Source organism: Telopea speciosissima, chromosome 9 (genome assembly GCF_018873765.1).
Source record: "Telopea speciosissima isolate NSW1024214 ecotype Mountain lineage chromosome 9, Tspe_v1, whole genome shotgun sequence".
Lineage (NCBI taxonomy): Eukaryota > Viridiplantae > Streptophyta > Magnoliopsida > Proteales > Proteaceae > Telopea > Telopea speciosissima.
In genome coordinates, this window is record NC_057924.1 from 46,837,058 (window position 1) to 46,853,866 (window position 16,809).

The window sequence follows — 16,809 nt, forward strand, 5'->3', positions numbered from 1 at the left end:
GATTATGAAGAATAATAGGTGGGTCCCCACTTCGGATATTAAAAAAAAAAACAATGGCTATGGCAGAAAAGGATTGGGATCATCTCCAATGAGGGCATCACCCAATGAAAGCCCAATGAGCATCCAACGGCTGGGGTTGGTTGGGTGTACTGACTGGGCATGAACTGGGATGTGTGCCAGCTAGCCCAGCCGTTGGATGCCTTATTGAGCACTCATTGGGAGATCTCTTCATTGGAGGGGATCCAAATGGTGGGAGAAAAAGGTTTCGGTAACAAGAAAAACATGTGGCATTCATTCAACGTACAAGGAACTTTGCTGTAATCCGTGCTCCTCTATTTAAGGCGAACCAATTGGTGGTGTATCAACGGATTCATAATTCCGAATTAAAAAATCCGTTTGGTTGAAAATGTTGGTGAACGGATTCGGGTTCATGAATGCACATGATTCTACTTTCTCTATGTAAATGTGAATTATTTTTGGGTCCACCTATAGAGGTGAAGCCATATTTGATTCAACAAAATGTTAACCTAGTATAAAGACCAATTCTTTTTTGTGAATCTACCTTGATCCCAATCTATCTAGGTGAAGAACCTTCACCCTCGACTCTCGACTGTTCGTCCTTGCAAAGGGAGCAGAACGACGGTGAAACCTGCAACTAGGGTAAGATCTCTCACTCAGATCTCTCTCTCTCTCTCTCTCTCTCTCTCTCTGTGTGTGTGTGTCTCTCTCATTATCTCTCTATCACTCTCGTTATCTCTCTCCATCTCTGTATTTCTCTCCCTTTCTGTCTATCAATTGCTCGTTATCTCTCTCTCTCTCTCTCACCTTCTCTTTGATTACGTGTAACTAGGGTTTAACCCTAGCAGGTTCTGAGTTTCGATTGGTGAAATTGTAGGTCAGATCTGGGTTTTTCATAGAGAGATAAAAAATTTTCCATACCTGAAATCAAGGGTAAGTGTACATACCTGAAATCTTTATAATGACAAGGTTTTGATCTAGTAGATTGTTGCTCTTTTAGGGATTTTTTAACTTTTCTCTCTCTTTGTGCTTATGTTATTATTTTTATTTGTTTCTGATTGAAATTTGAAATTGAAATTACTTTGGAGAGCATTGTTTGAAAGAACGAAAAACTCCACTTTCTTCAACAGAAGAAGTGTGAGAAGACAGAGGCATTGTTTTTATCTTCAGAAAACATAGTTGGATGTTATGTGGGGTTTTTTTCTGTTTTTCTGCTTGTTTGGTTGAACCGAACTTGAAGCCCATTGAAGGCTTTTGCTTGAAATGTTGGATATTTCTTTTGATATTTCTGTAAAATGTAACATCACTGAAACATTTACATAACAAAAGAAAGAAGAGATCTAGGGCTGTACTTTCTATTGAATTCCTCATGTATTGGGACAAAATGTTTAGCAGTTTCTGAATGGAATGAGAATCCATGGAAATTATAGCAATGGGTCACTGTTTGAAGTGCAAGCACCTCACAGATAGTTAACATGAAACTTGAAAAAAAGATAGTGATATTTTTCATTCTAGCAATTTTACAGTCAAAGGGAAGTGCATTTTTTACCCAATGCTTTTTGTTGATATTATAAGGGACTTTTTAAGGACAGGTGGTGTATGCTACCCACAATGGATAAGCCAATAATCACCATCATCCACAAGGTACAAAACTCCTAATATGGGGTTTAAATTGTCTTCATTTATTGGCCAAGATCATATCAGCAAGCTATATTGGTTTTTGTTACTCTTACTCCCAATACAGAAGTTTATTAGCACCCAGCCATGACTGCTTACTATATTTTTTGTTTTCATTATCTTTGATGGTTTTTAATGTTTCTGTAATTATTTACATAATATTCTCAAATGGCCTAGTGAAATTTCGCACATTTTCCTACAGTGTCTCTTACAGCAACATAGACATGGGAGAAGTGGAGACAATGACCTCAAGAAAGAGCAATGGCAAGCAATCTCACTTAAGATAAAAGATCGTTATAAAACAACATATGAATGGGAGCAATGTCAAAACTACTATAGGATATGGAAAGCTAGGCTGAAAGCATTATCCGACTTACAAAACAATTCTGGATTAGGCTGGAATGTAATAGAGATGAGATTTGATGCACCCTAGTATGTTTAGGCTGATTTTAAGGTACAATTGTCTTATTTCATATGAATAATCCAATAATTCAATTTAGATTTTATCATTTTAGTCATTCTTGTTTCTCTTGTTCTTGTTTATAGAAAAATGAGCAAAAGTATTAGAGAGAGCATCGAGTACTTCCCATTTACTTAGAAACTGCAGTTTGGTTAGGCAACGAAATTGCAAATGGGAATGCTTCAACAATCCCAGCACAGGCTGCTGCTACAGTTGTTGGACTCGATAACTTAGTCCTTAGTGATGATGGGGAGAGTCAAAATGAAGAAACTACAACTCACACTCCTGTTGGAAGTTCCAGTCGTAGACGTGGCAGACCTTAATCAACTGGCACAAGTAGGCCACAGAAGAAAAAGAAGCAAGGAGCTGATAAAATTGCAAGTCCTCTAAAAGTTATCGCTATAGCAATCATGACTATGGTGGAGAATGAGTCACAAATAGCTTTTGGGGATAAAGTTTGTGATGCAATTGATGCAATCCCAGACATTGACTTCAACAAGAAAGCCCTTGTCAAGTCATTTTTCATGGAAAGGAAAAACTTAGCCATCGTCATCTTACGAGCAAAGGAGGAAGACATGCTCAAATTATTGGACTTATATATGCCAACAACTGGGTGAACCGATTAAGACTGATGCTGTGGTGGGGTTCTATGGTTTTTATTTAGGACGTGTTGAACAATATTTGGTTTTTTTATGACGTGCTTAGTTTGCAAGAACAATTAACATTTCATGGTTTCAGAACTTGTTGCTTATTGTAATATTTTAGTTTACTTTAGAGACATCTTTTTTAATGTTTTTGTAGATTAGATATTTGACTGATCTACAAGAGAACATTGACATATTACTAATGGTTGCTTCTAATATTTTGGTTAATATTTGTTTGTTATACTGTTAGTAATGGTTTAGTAATGGGTACATCTACATTGACACATTGGTAAATTCTTATTGTGTGTTTATTTTAAATTTTGAATAGATGGATAACAATGTGGCTAGGTGTGAAATTTGTGGTGCTAAATGCAACATAATGACATCAACTACTAAGTGTAATCCAGGAAGAATGTTCTACAAGTGTCAACTACACAATGACTTTTTTTTTTGTGGAAGGATCACTTCAAAATGTGTGATTGTAGAGAAGGACAATGCAAAGTGCGCAGATGTACTAATGGACCGGTAATATAGAGTGATTTTTGGTGTTGTCCCCATTCCACCTCAATATGAATTAACATTCATTTTTTTTTTCCTTTTTTAGATTCTTTTAAAAAAAAAAAAAGAATTCCCTTTAAAAGTGTTTTTTAATCAATAATTGAAATTTTTGTTTATTTTCAAGCACAAAATCATGGTTGTGGAATGTTTAAAATAATAGAAGAGGGAGAACCTTCGTCTCTTAACAACAAATGTAGAAATACCGAAGAAGTTCAAACCACAATCACACAATCACCACTTGCGGACACAAAATACATACAAGGTTACCTCAGGGGAACAATCAATGCTTCTCAAGGTCAAGCAAGGATGTTGGAGCAACATACAAGGGATTTGGATGACGTCCTTGATGCTGTCAAAGAACTTGACCTTAACAAGTGATGATGTCTAGGAGGAGGGAATAGGATGTCACAATAGTATAACAATTTTTTAAAATTATATTTTATTCATGTAATGAATGACAATGACAACTATTGGATAAGAACTCTATTAACTTCCATTTTAATTCAAGTTTAAACATTAGTTGTATGCAAAAATTTTCATAATTGTTTCATTTTCTAGCCATAGAGTAGCCAATGTGTTGATAGGATCTATCTGAATCAAACAGTTTTTTATACAGATTCAATCTGAATCCAACTGACAGAATCAGAGAAACCAAACAGTTTTTCATATAAATCCAAGTTGAATCCAACTGACAGACTCAAAGTAACCAAACAGTTTTTCAGGAAGATTCTACTAACAGACTCAGGGTAACCAAGCAGTTGATCTGTCAGGACAACGGATCCATTGGTGCACCACCAATTGGTTCCTCACCAATATCAATGCAACCACCAGTTGGTTCGTCTAACCAAACACGTCCTTAGGATCCGGCCCCTCTTCAGGGAGCCCAGCGCCCAAGGAGTGCCCAGAGGGACATCCAACGACTGGCCTGTGCTGTACACATTTTGACACATGTTAGTCAGTCGTCGGGATGTGTGCGACACAAGATTCAACTCCTCTCATGTGAGCTCAATGCCCAGGGAGTGTCCAGGGAAGCATCCAACGACGCTGGGTGTTGGGTACACCAGGATGTGCACCGGACCCCACATAGGCACACATCCCCATGCGCACAACAGCCCAGCGCCGTTGGATGCCTCCCTGGGCACTCCATGGACGTTGGGGGCGTAGGAGAGGAGCCTGATTTGTGTGGCATAGTCCAACCGTTGGATGCCCCCCGGGGTACTCCCTGGAAGCTAGGCTTCCTAGAGACAAGCTCTATGCATTGTGTTACAAGTATGTGGGTTTGGGTAGGGGTGTTAAACGGTCTGATTTGGTTTAAACCCGTCACTTTTGAAACCATAACCGAACCATTTATCAAACAATTTCAGTTTTAAACGGTTCGGTTCGATTTTGATAAACGGTTTCTATTTGATTTTGACTCATTGATGTACATTTAAGAGTCTTAAACGGTTCGATTCAATTTGATTTAAACTGTTTAATCAAATGAAATCATAGTCGAACCATTTATTAAACGGTTTCCGGGGGTGGGGTAAAGGTTTCCATTTGATTTTGACACCCTTAGTTTTGGCTAACATTTTAGGGTTTTTATGATTTAGGAAGCCCCAGCCCCCGGGTCTCTCTCTCTCTCTCTACCCCGTTCTCTCGCGGCTCTCCCCCGTTACCCGGTGCTCTTGCGCCCGGAACCTTCTCTCTCTTCTCCCTTTGCTGCCCCTTCTACACTCCCCTTTGAAGCGCCCTCTGAACCACCCTCATCATCTGCGGCAGGCCCCAGTATCCTCCACCTGGAACTTTGTCGCTGCGGCTCTTCCCTCTTTCGACTACGGCTGGCCACAGGTTAGTCCCTCAGGAGATTTCAAATCGAAGGAGAATTTTCTATAAGCTGTGGAGACGTTCCAACGGCGAGAAAATTTAGGAGCGAAGTAACTCCTACTGAATTAGGCTGGTTTACGTTCCCCACTCCCCCTCCCCCCTTTTCGTGACAAACAAAGCTAGTGGCATAGACTGCTGTTACAGTTAAAATAGTGCAGTTTTTTTAGATTGTTAGACTAAAATCTCACGCATCATGGCCGAAGCAGATCTTCAAACCCTTCGTGGGTTTGAACTTCGTTTACTTCGCTGTTCTATGTCGCCTGTGCCTGTGCAGAACGATTCTTCTTTATACCCCACGGTTGATCGGAAAAGGAATCATCTCTATCGGTTAATCGAAGAAGTCATTATTTTGATCGAGAGTGGGGATTACGTGGGTGCTTTATCCTCCGAGGCAGTGCGTCTCGTGTTTGGATTTGCCGAATTTTGGAATTTTGAAGACACTATTGATTGTGCGGAGCGGTTCTACCAGGAGGTAGAGAAGAGCATTCAATCTTTTTTTGCGGACGTTACTGAAGATGATCTCAATCAGTCCTGCAGGGCTATTCTTCTGATGTGCATTGGTGTTGCGGCGCTTCTGGCATTTACTCAGAACAATGTGACGGGACCAGTTGAAGAATTCCCTTCTATTCCTGTGCTTATCCCACGGTTCAAAGAAGGTCGCTCTATTTCCAGCAGAGTCCAGTGGGATATTTGGGCTCGTAATCAGGTCATATCTGTGGGGTCAGATTTGCTTGGAAAAATATCAGTCATACAGTATATTGTTTATGCCAAGTTGTTGCTCATGAAGACGAAAGACTTGTTTCTAGAGGGAAAAGATACTGCCATATGTGGGGTTAAAAGCATTTCCTGGTGGTTAGCTAGAACCATTTACACTGAACAGAGGATTTTAGAGGAGAGGTCTTCGTCTTTGTTCGATCTTTTGCAAGTGACAATGGGTGAAACTATACATTATTTCGGTGATGTGCAAAAGGTTACAAGTTATTGGGTTACGGAGTTGCATGAGGGAGAAGCTTCAACAATCGTTTCGCTGTCTTATTTGGAAGCAGGTATAATAGAATACACGTATGGCCGAGTTGATTCTTCTAGGTTACATTTCAGTTCTGCTGAAGAAGCTTCTGGGCTTGAGCTTTCTGTCACTGGAGTTCTTGGCTTCCGGACAGTGCATCAGGTTGGAGCGAAGGCACAAATGGTACTTGTTACAAACACAAGAATGCCAAAAGATGGGACTATTTCCTCCAAAATAAGGCCTGAGCTGCTGAAAAATGTTGCTAGTTCCAGTGATGAATGTAAATTTAGTGCGAATTCTCGTGAAAGACATGAATCTTCTGATGTATTCATGACTCCGCGGCTCTTGGAGAATGAGGAGTCCAAATCCAATTCAGATGGCATTCACAATGGTGGGACATTTAGTGAGTCCTTAGAGCCTATCCAACAGGCAGTGGTTCTAGCGCAATGCCTTTTAATTGAGAAGAGCACTCCTTATGATGAAATGCAAGGATGGGAGATGGCCCCATTTATAGAGGCTATTGATGCTCAAAATTATTCATACGTTATTATTCGGTGCTTCTGTGACATCTTACGTATTCGATGGGAGTCTAAACGTGGTCGCACAAAGGAACGTGCTTTGGTGATGATGGATGAACTGGTTAAAGGAATATATCAACCTTTTCCTGGAGCTCTACAGAGGATTCAGTTTTCTTTTGGCATTTGTGTGCCCACTATTGCTGCATTGCGGAAAGAATACAGTGAACTTCTGGTGAGTCATGGATTAATTGGGGAGGCGGTTAAGATTTTCGAGGACCTTGAATTGTGGGATAATCTAATCTATTGCTATTGCCTACTAGAGAAGAAGGCAGCTGCTGTTGAACTAATCAAGGCACGGCTATCCGAAACGCCTGATGTGCCAAGGTTATGGTGTTCATTAGGTGATGTCACCATTAATGATGCTTGCTATGAAAAGGCATTAGAAGTTTCAAATGGTCGGTTTGCTCGTGCTAAGCGGTCTCTTGCTCGTAGTGCATACAATAGAGGGGACTATGAGACGTCAAAAGTCCTCTGGGAATCTGCAATGTCCATGAATTCTCTGTATCCTGATGGCTGGTTTGCTCTTGGTGCTGCTGCTTTGAAAGCTCGAGACATAGAAAAAGCTTTGGATGGGTTTACTCGAGCTGTTCAACTTGAGCCTGAAAATGGGGAGGCTTGGAATAACATTGGTTGTTTGCATATGATCAAGAAGAAGAGTAAAGAAGCTTTCATTGCCTTTAAGGAAGCACTGAAATTCAGGCGGAACAACTGGCAGCTGTGGGAGAACTATAGCCAAGTTGCTATGGACATTGGCAATTTTGGGCAGGCACTGGAGGCTACAAAGATGGTGGTAGATATGACCTCCAATAAAAGAACTGATTTCACATTATTGGAGAAGATAATGGAGGAGATAGAAGCCAGGAGCTCAAGAATTGATCAACCTGGTACAGAAAGATCACGTGAAACTGAGCACTTGTTGGAGTTGCTTGGAAAAGTTATTCAGCAGATTGTTCGCACTGGTGGGCGAGATGAGTTTTGGGGTTTATATGCAAGGTGGTACAAAATCAAAGGGGATCTCACGCTATGTTCTGAAGCCCTTCTGAAGCAAGTTAGATCATACCAAGGAGCTGATTTGTGGAATAATATTGATCGATTTAAGAAATTCGCGGATGCTTCATTACAGCTTTGCAAGTGTTACATGGAAATTTCATCATCTACTAAAAGCCGACGAGAACTTGTTACAGCTGAGATGCATCTGAGGAACACAGTAAAACAGGGTGTGAACTTCTCAAATACAACTGAATTTAGAAATCTTGAGGCTTTGCTTATTGAAGTGAGGAAACAACTTGAGGCTTTGTGATGGACTTTGAGCGTGATATGTACTGTTGAACAGTGACTGTGTTCAACATGTACAAGGCAACATAGGGTATGACATATGTTAGTTGCATGTTAGTAGCTTTGACATAACAGTTAATTGGGTTTGTAGGTGACTAAGAAGTAGAGAAGAGTGGGGATTTAGTTATGGAATTAGTTGGGAAACCTGTAATTTTTGGAGTTGTATGATTTTGTAATTTTCTCATTTCTATTGAATCATTGAGATCCCCATATAAAAAAATCTTAACCAGATTTCGGCCAAAAATCGCTAGAATTTTATTTTTATTATGTGTTTCTTCCCAAATTTTGGTGAAACAAGGGTATTTTGATAATTTCTTTCTGTATCAAATTTCTAAAAATTTCTTTAATTCCTGTATGTACCACATTAAGATGCGATGTAAATATATTTCATGACTATAAAGATGTGGAGATGTGTAAGGTTGCTCCATTGCGACCAAGTGATCGCAGGTTCGAGTCTGGAAATATTCTCTCCACGAAACGCAGGTAAGGCTGTGTATATTATGACCCTCCCCAGACCCCCCAGTGGAGGGAGCCTTGTGCGCTGGTATGGCCCTTTACTATAATGAATGATGCTATGTAGATGTGTCTACTAAGCTTGGGCATTGACAAGTGATACAATGTGGGTAAAATAAGCTGTCAAATTCCCACACTGTTGGAGTAGGTACTTTAATATAAATTAGCTATGTAATATGATTGCGAGTCAAAACACATGCAACTTCATGATTTTTAAAGAGCATTTATTTCTGTTAATTAATGTGATAGGCTTCCAAACTATATTGCAAATTCATAAAACCATTAATGATGGATTTCCTATGCATCTAAGCGCTCATGGATATTTATTTTTGCTGACTATTTAGTCTCTCCATAGTTTCACAAAAATATTCTTAGAAAGGAATCATTTTCCCAAATTCTGATGATTAAAGTGAAATATTTCAACTTCGCTAGTGAGAAATGGTGAATTGAAATATCTTGAAATGTATCCCCTGTTGTGATCAATTGCTCTCTCTCTTGCTTGTATGAAGGTCTTGGTTTTTTCATGCCAAAGAACAAACTCATTGTAGTGAGGAATCAAAATGCAGTATAGATGAAAAAGATATTTATAAAATCATCTATTATGTTTACTTACCCTTTTGCCCCCCCCCCCCCCCCCCCACCTCCAAAAAAAAAAAAAAAAAAAATTCCTGCTACCTATTGTTAGGGCTGTATAAGCTGTCACTCATTGTCTATTTCTGAGTGATGTGTGAAGTTTGCCACAGTTTTTATCACCTCAATAATTGGTTTACGAAGTATTAAATGAGAGGATGGTCGGTTGAACTGGTAAAGTATTTTGATGTAATTGAGTTGTTCTGCATATGCAGGCAAGAAGGCACTATGGGTTGACCTCAAGTGTTGGATCTCCACATTATTTATTGGCAATTGCGTTCTATGCTACAGAGCTGAAAGATAACTAAGCTTATGGTGGAAATAATGAGACTTCTGAAAAGGAACTATTTGCCATTGCAACCTGGTATGGCAGATATTGTTTTCAGGTATTGCAATTATCCTTTTATTCTGCTATTTATCAGTTACTGATGTTGAAAAGGAACTATTTGCCATTGCAACCTGGTATGGCAGATATTTTTTTCAGGTATTGTGATTATCCTTTTATTCTGTTTTATATCAGTTACCTATGTGCTGGGAGTAATATTTATTCTACTAGGCATTTCAGATGATTGTAATTTTGGTGGCTATAGCTGATCTAACCTTGGGCGACCTCTAGTTTATAAGCATGTCTGCTTGTACATACCCTGGATTGCATGGATAGGTGTACCCTTCATCAACCTACAATCTGATGTGCCTCTGAGTTGGCTGCTTTTATTTTGCTCAACTCTTTCTAAAGCCTGAGGCCCTGAGCCCGAAATTTTGTTGTTCTTTTTCCTACGATCAGTCATCGTTGCATGTCTTACAGTTCATTATTTTTTTTGGCGCAAGGAAAAAAAAAACTGAATAGTCGTTATGACTTAATTAGAACTGTGGAGGGTACTGAAATTTAAAACTAACTGGCCTAACCAAACCTTGGAAAACAGAAGGCTTGTTTTGCTCTTGGGTTTGAAGATGTAAGTGAAACCACTGCCCTCTAGTGTCACTTCATCTTTAATTTCTATATTCTCTACTACCCTTAGATCTTCATTATAATTTCAAACCTGAAAAGATTTCTTATGACCTTATTTGCTTCTTTTTTAAAATAATTTTTCTGGCATACTATTTGAACTTCAAGAGGGACGGGCCTTGGTGCAACAGAAATGTTGCTCTATTGCAACCTGGTGGATGTGGGTTCGAACAAGGAAACAGCCTCTCCACAAAAAGTGGGGCGTGGGGGAAAGGCTGTGTACATTTGCCCCTCCCCAGACCCTGCAGTAGCAGGATCCTCGTGCACTAGGTACACCCTTTCTTTCTTACTATGATTTAGTAGTTGCAGGGTACTCACTACTGTTACTTTGGAGTCAGTATTTAGTTTTTTAAGCTATAGCTTATTTAGGACCAGAACCACCTGTTTTTTTTTGTGGGTAAAATGTAAGACTTGAAATTGGTAGTTTGTCTTTTTAGTAAGTTTGTTGTCTGGTTCCTTTGAGGAATTGAAGTCTAGTAGTAATAGTCTATAAGGAGGAGCAGAAAATTTGTTACAATGACAGTTGAGTTCTGTTTTGAAGAAATGAAGCTTTGAGTATGTGTGTGTTGCTTGTGGGCGTTGGATGGGTTAAAGGTGTTTTCCTTCATTAGGTTTCTATGGTGAGACATGAATCTCACCTTACTAGTATGGCTCTCTCCTATCGCTCTCCCTCTTGAAATCCCCTCTCATTCTCTCTCTCTCTCTCTCTCTCCTATTGCTTTCCCTCTCGAAGTCCCTTCTCTATCCTATTGCTCTCCCTCTCCCTCTCAAACTCTCCCACGAACCCAAACCCTCTTGTCTTCTTCTAACATATTGATTTGCATCTGTTTTCGTGGAAGCAAGCATAGTAAGAGGACAAACATGGCTGCAATATCAGAATCTGGGTTCTAGACACAGATCACTTCTTCTGTTGGTGGTGAGTTTCTCTCTTTGGTTAAATGCGTATTTTCTGAAGCTAACCCTGTATACGATCAATATTTGAGGGCAGGCCTTGGTGCAATGGTAAAGGTTGCTCCATTGTGATCAAGTGGTCATGGGTCTGAGTCTGGAAACAGCCTCTCTGCGAAAGCAGGGGTAAGGCTGCATACATTATGACCCTCCCCAGACCCTGCAGTGGCGGGAGCCTTGTGCATTGGGTACGCCCTTTTTTTTATAGTTTTGGGAATTCAACATTGGGTGGGATTTCTGGGCTTGTGGCTCGTTTTGGAGTCTGAAATTTTGACACCTTTTTGTAAAGGTAAGATCACTTCATTTATTCAACTCTTCAAATTTATTTTTCTTGTATACCTTTCAGTCATATGATACCATAGCTTTCAATTTTATGTACCAAACGAGTTAGTGGTGATTTTTATTACTCTATATTCTTGTTCTTTTTCTTTTTTCTCCTACTTTCACCTTGTTCTTGATTTCTTATATTTATTCCAGTTCAATTTGTTCTAGCAATCCAAAATTATTTTTGTAGTGATCTGACTCAGATATCCCAAGGTACTTTTTATTTTTATTTTTATCTTTTTGACCAATGGCCATGAATATAACACTTAAACAGACAGGAAATCCTACTTCCCTGCCTAGTTGAGAAGAAGAAAAATTCAGTGTCCTTTGTGGTCATGGGGTGGTGCCAGTGGTAGTGGTACTCATCTTCTTTTGAAACTGATATAATTAAAAGAGTAAATTACTTAAACCTCCCCTGACCTTTCTGACAATTCAGGGAACCTCCCCTGCGTTTCTGACAATTACTAAGACCTCCCCTACTTTCGAACTGGGCTTCACTTAGCACCAGTCTGTTAATGGTGTTAGTAATTAACCTGCTGTAACCAAAATGCCCTTACTTATAAAGGACAACATCAATGCACCCTTTCCCTTTCTTCTTCTTCCTCCTGCAAACATTGAACCTAGATGAGATGCAATAGCACTCTTCTCTCCACAACCACCTCCTCATCCTTCTTGTTTCACTTCCACAGCTTCGGATGCAACAGCACTCTTCTCTCCAAAACCCTAGAGGCCGAACTAGAACCAGTCCTCACTGCCGTCAAAACCTTCGCACCTGCAACGATCACTAACCGCGGCCCAGGCTTCGACTTCCTTGGCTCCTTCGTCGATGGAGTAGGCGATTTCGTTTTTTTACGAGTCGATCTAGGTGTTCGTCCAGGTGAGATTCCAAGGGAAAAGAAGAGAATCTGAGAGACATAAATTGGTAAAACATCCTTTTATTAGAAATTATCAGTTTGGGAGATTTACCTGTAAAGAATTGATTTATAGAAAAAGATTGCAGCAAGATACACAAGACCCATGTAGGAAATTACAGAAATCAAGCTGGACAAAGAAAGAATCAACGGAAATAAGTAATGGGCATTGTTTGAAACAGGGGATTAAATGAGAATTACTATTTCTATGGCTTATTTGTACCTAAAATTGAGATCTGTGGTGAAAGAGGAAGAGAGCAGGAAGAATGTTCCAACTCCAATACAAAAGCTGATTTTGAATCATAGTTCAAAATCTCGCCGAGATCTTGGAAAACTCGAGCTTCTCGAGGCGAGTTATTTATACGAAACAAAAAAAAACTCGATTGAGATTTCGAATATTTCGAGAATCTCGGAGAAATCTCAGTGAAATCTCGAATATTTCGAGAATCTCGACCTCCTCAATACTCATAGAGTCATAGTATTGTATTGTTGGGACTTGGGAGTTAAGACGTGGAAGACTAGGGTAGAAAGGTGTCTATGACTTATGTATTATTCATTGTACTTAGGTTGGGTGTCTATGTAATATGCATTGTGAACACTTCATTGTATTTTGTGGTTTGTAGACTTTAAGTCTTTAACTATTTCTTAAATAATTATTCAATATTATGTGCATAATTTACTTGTTTTTCTTGCCAATTATGTCTCATTATCATTCAAACAATGTGTAGAATAGGCAATATTACATTAAGGGTTCGGCCTTTACTGCCAATCAAGGGTGCAAATCCAAAATACCAAATTGGGTATTTTGTTTTGTTTTGTTTGTTTGTTTTTTTTTTTGTTTTTTCAATTTGAACCTTTAAATATGTTTATTAAGCCTAAAACAAGCTTACATTAAAGTTTCGGAGCCAACTATGGCCATATGCCCACCGAAACATAAAAAAAAAATAGTCTCGCCGAGATCTCAGAAAACTCGATCTGGTCGAGACCATGGTCGAGACCGAGTTTTAGAACCTTGATTTTGATACATCTCTCCACATCACCAAATCCACTGAAAAGGAAAGAAGCAATGTGAAAGAAATTTATCAATCAAGGAGTCAATTTGACCCTTAAAATTATAACTAACTGAGGTTTTGCAACAGCAACTGAGAAAGGACTTACATGAAGCAAGAAATGATTTTCCATTTCTTACCCTCTTTAAGAGACTGCTCAGAATAAGCTTATCAGTGTTCTGTATTTGGAAAATTTTGGGCGTAGAACAGAGAATCAATCACCTCTTCAAATTCTCATCTTATCTTTATTATTTAAAACCCTAGAGGTTTCAGAAGCTCTCTTTATCAGAGGATAATGAAGAGTAAGAATGAACTCCAGAAACCAGATACATATAGCTCTTCATTTGGGACAGTTGTTAACAATCTTGGCACCTACCTGATCAAGAACATTCCATTCTGCAACCATTGGAAATTTCAGAAGCAGAGTAAGACTGTAATGAGAGAGAGAGAGAGAGAGAGTGGGGGTTGCGGTGTCGGGTTTCTTAGGTTTTTCAAATTTATCCGTTAAAATACTAACGGACTGGGGCTGAGTAATTGTCAGAAACGCAGGGGAGGTTCCCTGAATTGTCAGAAACGTCAGGGGAGGTCTGAGTAATTTACTCTAATTAAAATCCATAGAATCAAGTACTAACAACTTGATCATGTATGCTTGGCACTATTGCTTAATCTATATGAGGTCATATTCAGTTATATATTTGATCTCTTCCTTTCTATCTCTCTCATAGGTAGATCAAATGCAACATATAATTGGTTCAAGAACTACTATTATTTATTGATTCAAAAAGCCCTTTAGGGCTTGCGCCAACTCGAATGTTCCCTTTTTTTTTTTGGGTGGTTGGGGGAGGGTTTATGAACTTGATCATGTTTGCTTGGCTCCTACAAAAAGATTTTTTTTTGTTAAAATAACATAACCCACATCCAAAACAGACCTAGCTGTCGTGGTGAAAATGTCTAGGCCCACAACATCCATCGTTTGGTCTCATTGACTGTATAATATAAGCATTAAAAGGCTATGCTTGCACATTATGTTGCAGGCATTAGAAAGCAGTAGGCAAACACACCTTGTGTAAAACTTCAATTTTAAATGTCTTGATCAAAAGCAAGTCTAGAGGTTGATCAAGAGCATAAACAATCCGAAGGTGCAAATCTCTTGAAAATTGTTATGTTTTAGCTGAAGTTAACTAAAACTAATTAAGAGTGTTGTTACTGCTTCAGATGAAGGAAAATGATAAGATGGTATAGCCGTGTACAGATTTTGAGTTAATTAATTCTTGTAAAACAGGGGAAAATCTGAAAATAAGAAAGTTTCTTTGTATAATTAGGTTGTGAGTAATAAATTTATTATTATTTTAAATTTCAATAGTGTTCAAATGCATAAGCCATAAGGAGAATAGGTGATACTTCAAAAGAGAGAAGGAAAAGAAATTCTGTTTAGAGAAGGGTCCACATAAGACTAGTTTATATATAGTTTATCCCCAACATTTGGTTTAGATACCACTTCTTTTCTTTCTTATTAGTCTGATGTAAGCATATACTCTGGTCTCTAAATAGCAAAATATATATAACTCGTTAACAAAATCTGATTGGTTAGACATTCTTAGTCACTGGAAATTTTTTTAGACCTAGAACGTGTAACACAATTAAAAATAAATCTAGGTCAACCTAGAAGGTCCTCAGCTTCTTAACTGAAAATCTCTGAGAGTCTTGTTGGGTAGGTGGTGTCGTGGTGAACTTGACATCCCTTGGCTTATATTAATATTAGTGTTAAGAGTTAGAGAGAAGTGAGGAAAGGGAACCGAGATGTATACCTTCCTCTTGATAAAATGCTCAAATCATCACCCAAGTGAATTAGTAACTTCCATTTCAACAAGGAACCAAAGCATTAAAAACCATAAAATTCCTGAGAAATGAGAATATTATAAAGACCAAATCAAGGGTATGAGGACAACGGTGCTTATATATTTTGATAATTGCCACTTGTCAAACTAGAGGATTCCATTTACTTGGTTGCTGAGCACACATTTTTTTGCTTGATAGGAGTTGGTTTTGTATTGATATCAAATAATGGCAAAACAGGCAATCACGGCATTCATCTTATGTCTAATATTGCTTGATGTCTTTGCCTCTGTTTTAATGAGATATCACATGCTCTGAACCAATTTCCATATTTGTTTGTGTATTCTCATGATATGATATGGCTATGACTGCCTTTAAAGTAATAAGTTATGCTAACTCACAGCCTTCATCCTCACGGTTTATCTGCAATGATTGAGATCTATTCCAGATCATTGTGATGAGTCCAAGTTAGACCTTGTTTGAGCAATGGGTTTGATTATTTTCAGATCATGGTGATGCATAACATGGTTTTGCTATTGCGTATTGACATGTGAAACATGAATGATTTGGCCAGAATAAAGGATTATGGTATTCTTTGAGGTGTTTGGGTCTTTTTTTTCTCTCTGTACATGAGAAAATGCTAAATTTGCTTCCTGTCTAATTAATATATAAATAATTTTCTAATTTTCTTTATGAAACTCAGTAGTATGATATGACATCATTATGTGTCAATATTAATCTCTGTGTCTTAGTTATCTTTTTTCTTCTCCTTGGTAGTCAAGTTGGGAAGTGAGATCAAGGTTCTAAAACTCGGTTTTGACAAGTCAGAAACCGAGATATGGTTGAAACTGGTTGAAACCTGATCGAAACCAGGGAATTTTTCCCAACCAACTCAAGTTGGTGGTTTCAAGGCCCAAAAATGCCTTTTTTGCTCTGGTTTTTTCTATATAGCTTTTTTTGACATTCTAAACACAAGGCATGAACTATTTTCACCAAAAAAAAAATAAAAAAAAATAAAAATGGAACTTGTGGTTATTAACCCAAGTTTACTAGTGGACGCACTTCGTACTAAGAATCATAGTTGCCAAGGACGACGCTTATTTATGCCAAATTTCATTCAAGTAAATGTTCTTATAAAAATAGTTAAAAAATAGTTAAGCAAATACCCCCTATTTGAATTCAATAAAAATAGTTAAAAAATAAATTCCAAAAGGATAAAAAGTCAACCCCCTCCCCCCCCCCCCCCCCAGTTGAAGAACAAAAGCTGGATTTTTGGCAGTAGGTGCAATTTTCAACTTTTAAATCTAGGGTTTTCTCAAATCTAAAAATTTCATAAATCTTAATATGGTAAAACATTGTCATTCAGAGCGATTTTAAGGTAATGTAGTCCTAGATAGGCAAAGGTCTACTAGGAGCCAAGTGAACCAGGACCTCCCTAAACAGCTGGCCG

At 38.4% G+C, this 16,809-nt stretch overlaps 1 protein-coding gene and 1 long non-coding RNA gene across 2 annotated transcripts; one reads left to right on the top strand and one right to left on the bottom strand.

The window, feature by feature from the left end:
- The first annotated feature begins 5,397 nt into the window (after positions 1-5,397).
- On the top strand, positions 5,398-8,334 carry LOC122640232 (tetratricopeptide repeat protein 27 homolog). Its single transcript, XM_043833381.1, has 2 exons — positions 5,398-8,124; positions 8,155-8,334. Exon 1 carries the CDS (start codon positions 5,417-5,419, stop codon positions 8,105-8,107), a length of 2,691 nt encoding a protein of 896 aa, XP_043689316.1. The 5' UTR covers positions 5,398-5,416; the 3' UTR covers positions 8,108-8,124; positions 8,155-8,334.
- Positions 8,335-12,514: 4,180 nt separating this feature from the next.
- Positions 12,515-12,771, bottom strand: LOC122640235. Its single transcript, XR_006329639.1, has 2 exons — positions 12,698-12,771; positions 12,515-12,604 (listed from the first exon to the last, which is right to left on the bottom strand). It is a non-coding gene; the product is annotated as an uncharacterized LOC122640235 (long non-coding RNA).
- Positions 12,772-16,809: the final 4,038 nt, after the last annotated feature.

Excerpts from the sequence above, each read along its gene's own strand:
- LOC122640232 (XM_043833381.1), top strand. The coding sequence starts at position 5,417 with ATGGCCGAAGCAGATCTTCAAACCCTTCGTGGGTTTGAACTTCGTTTA.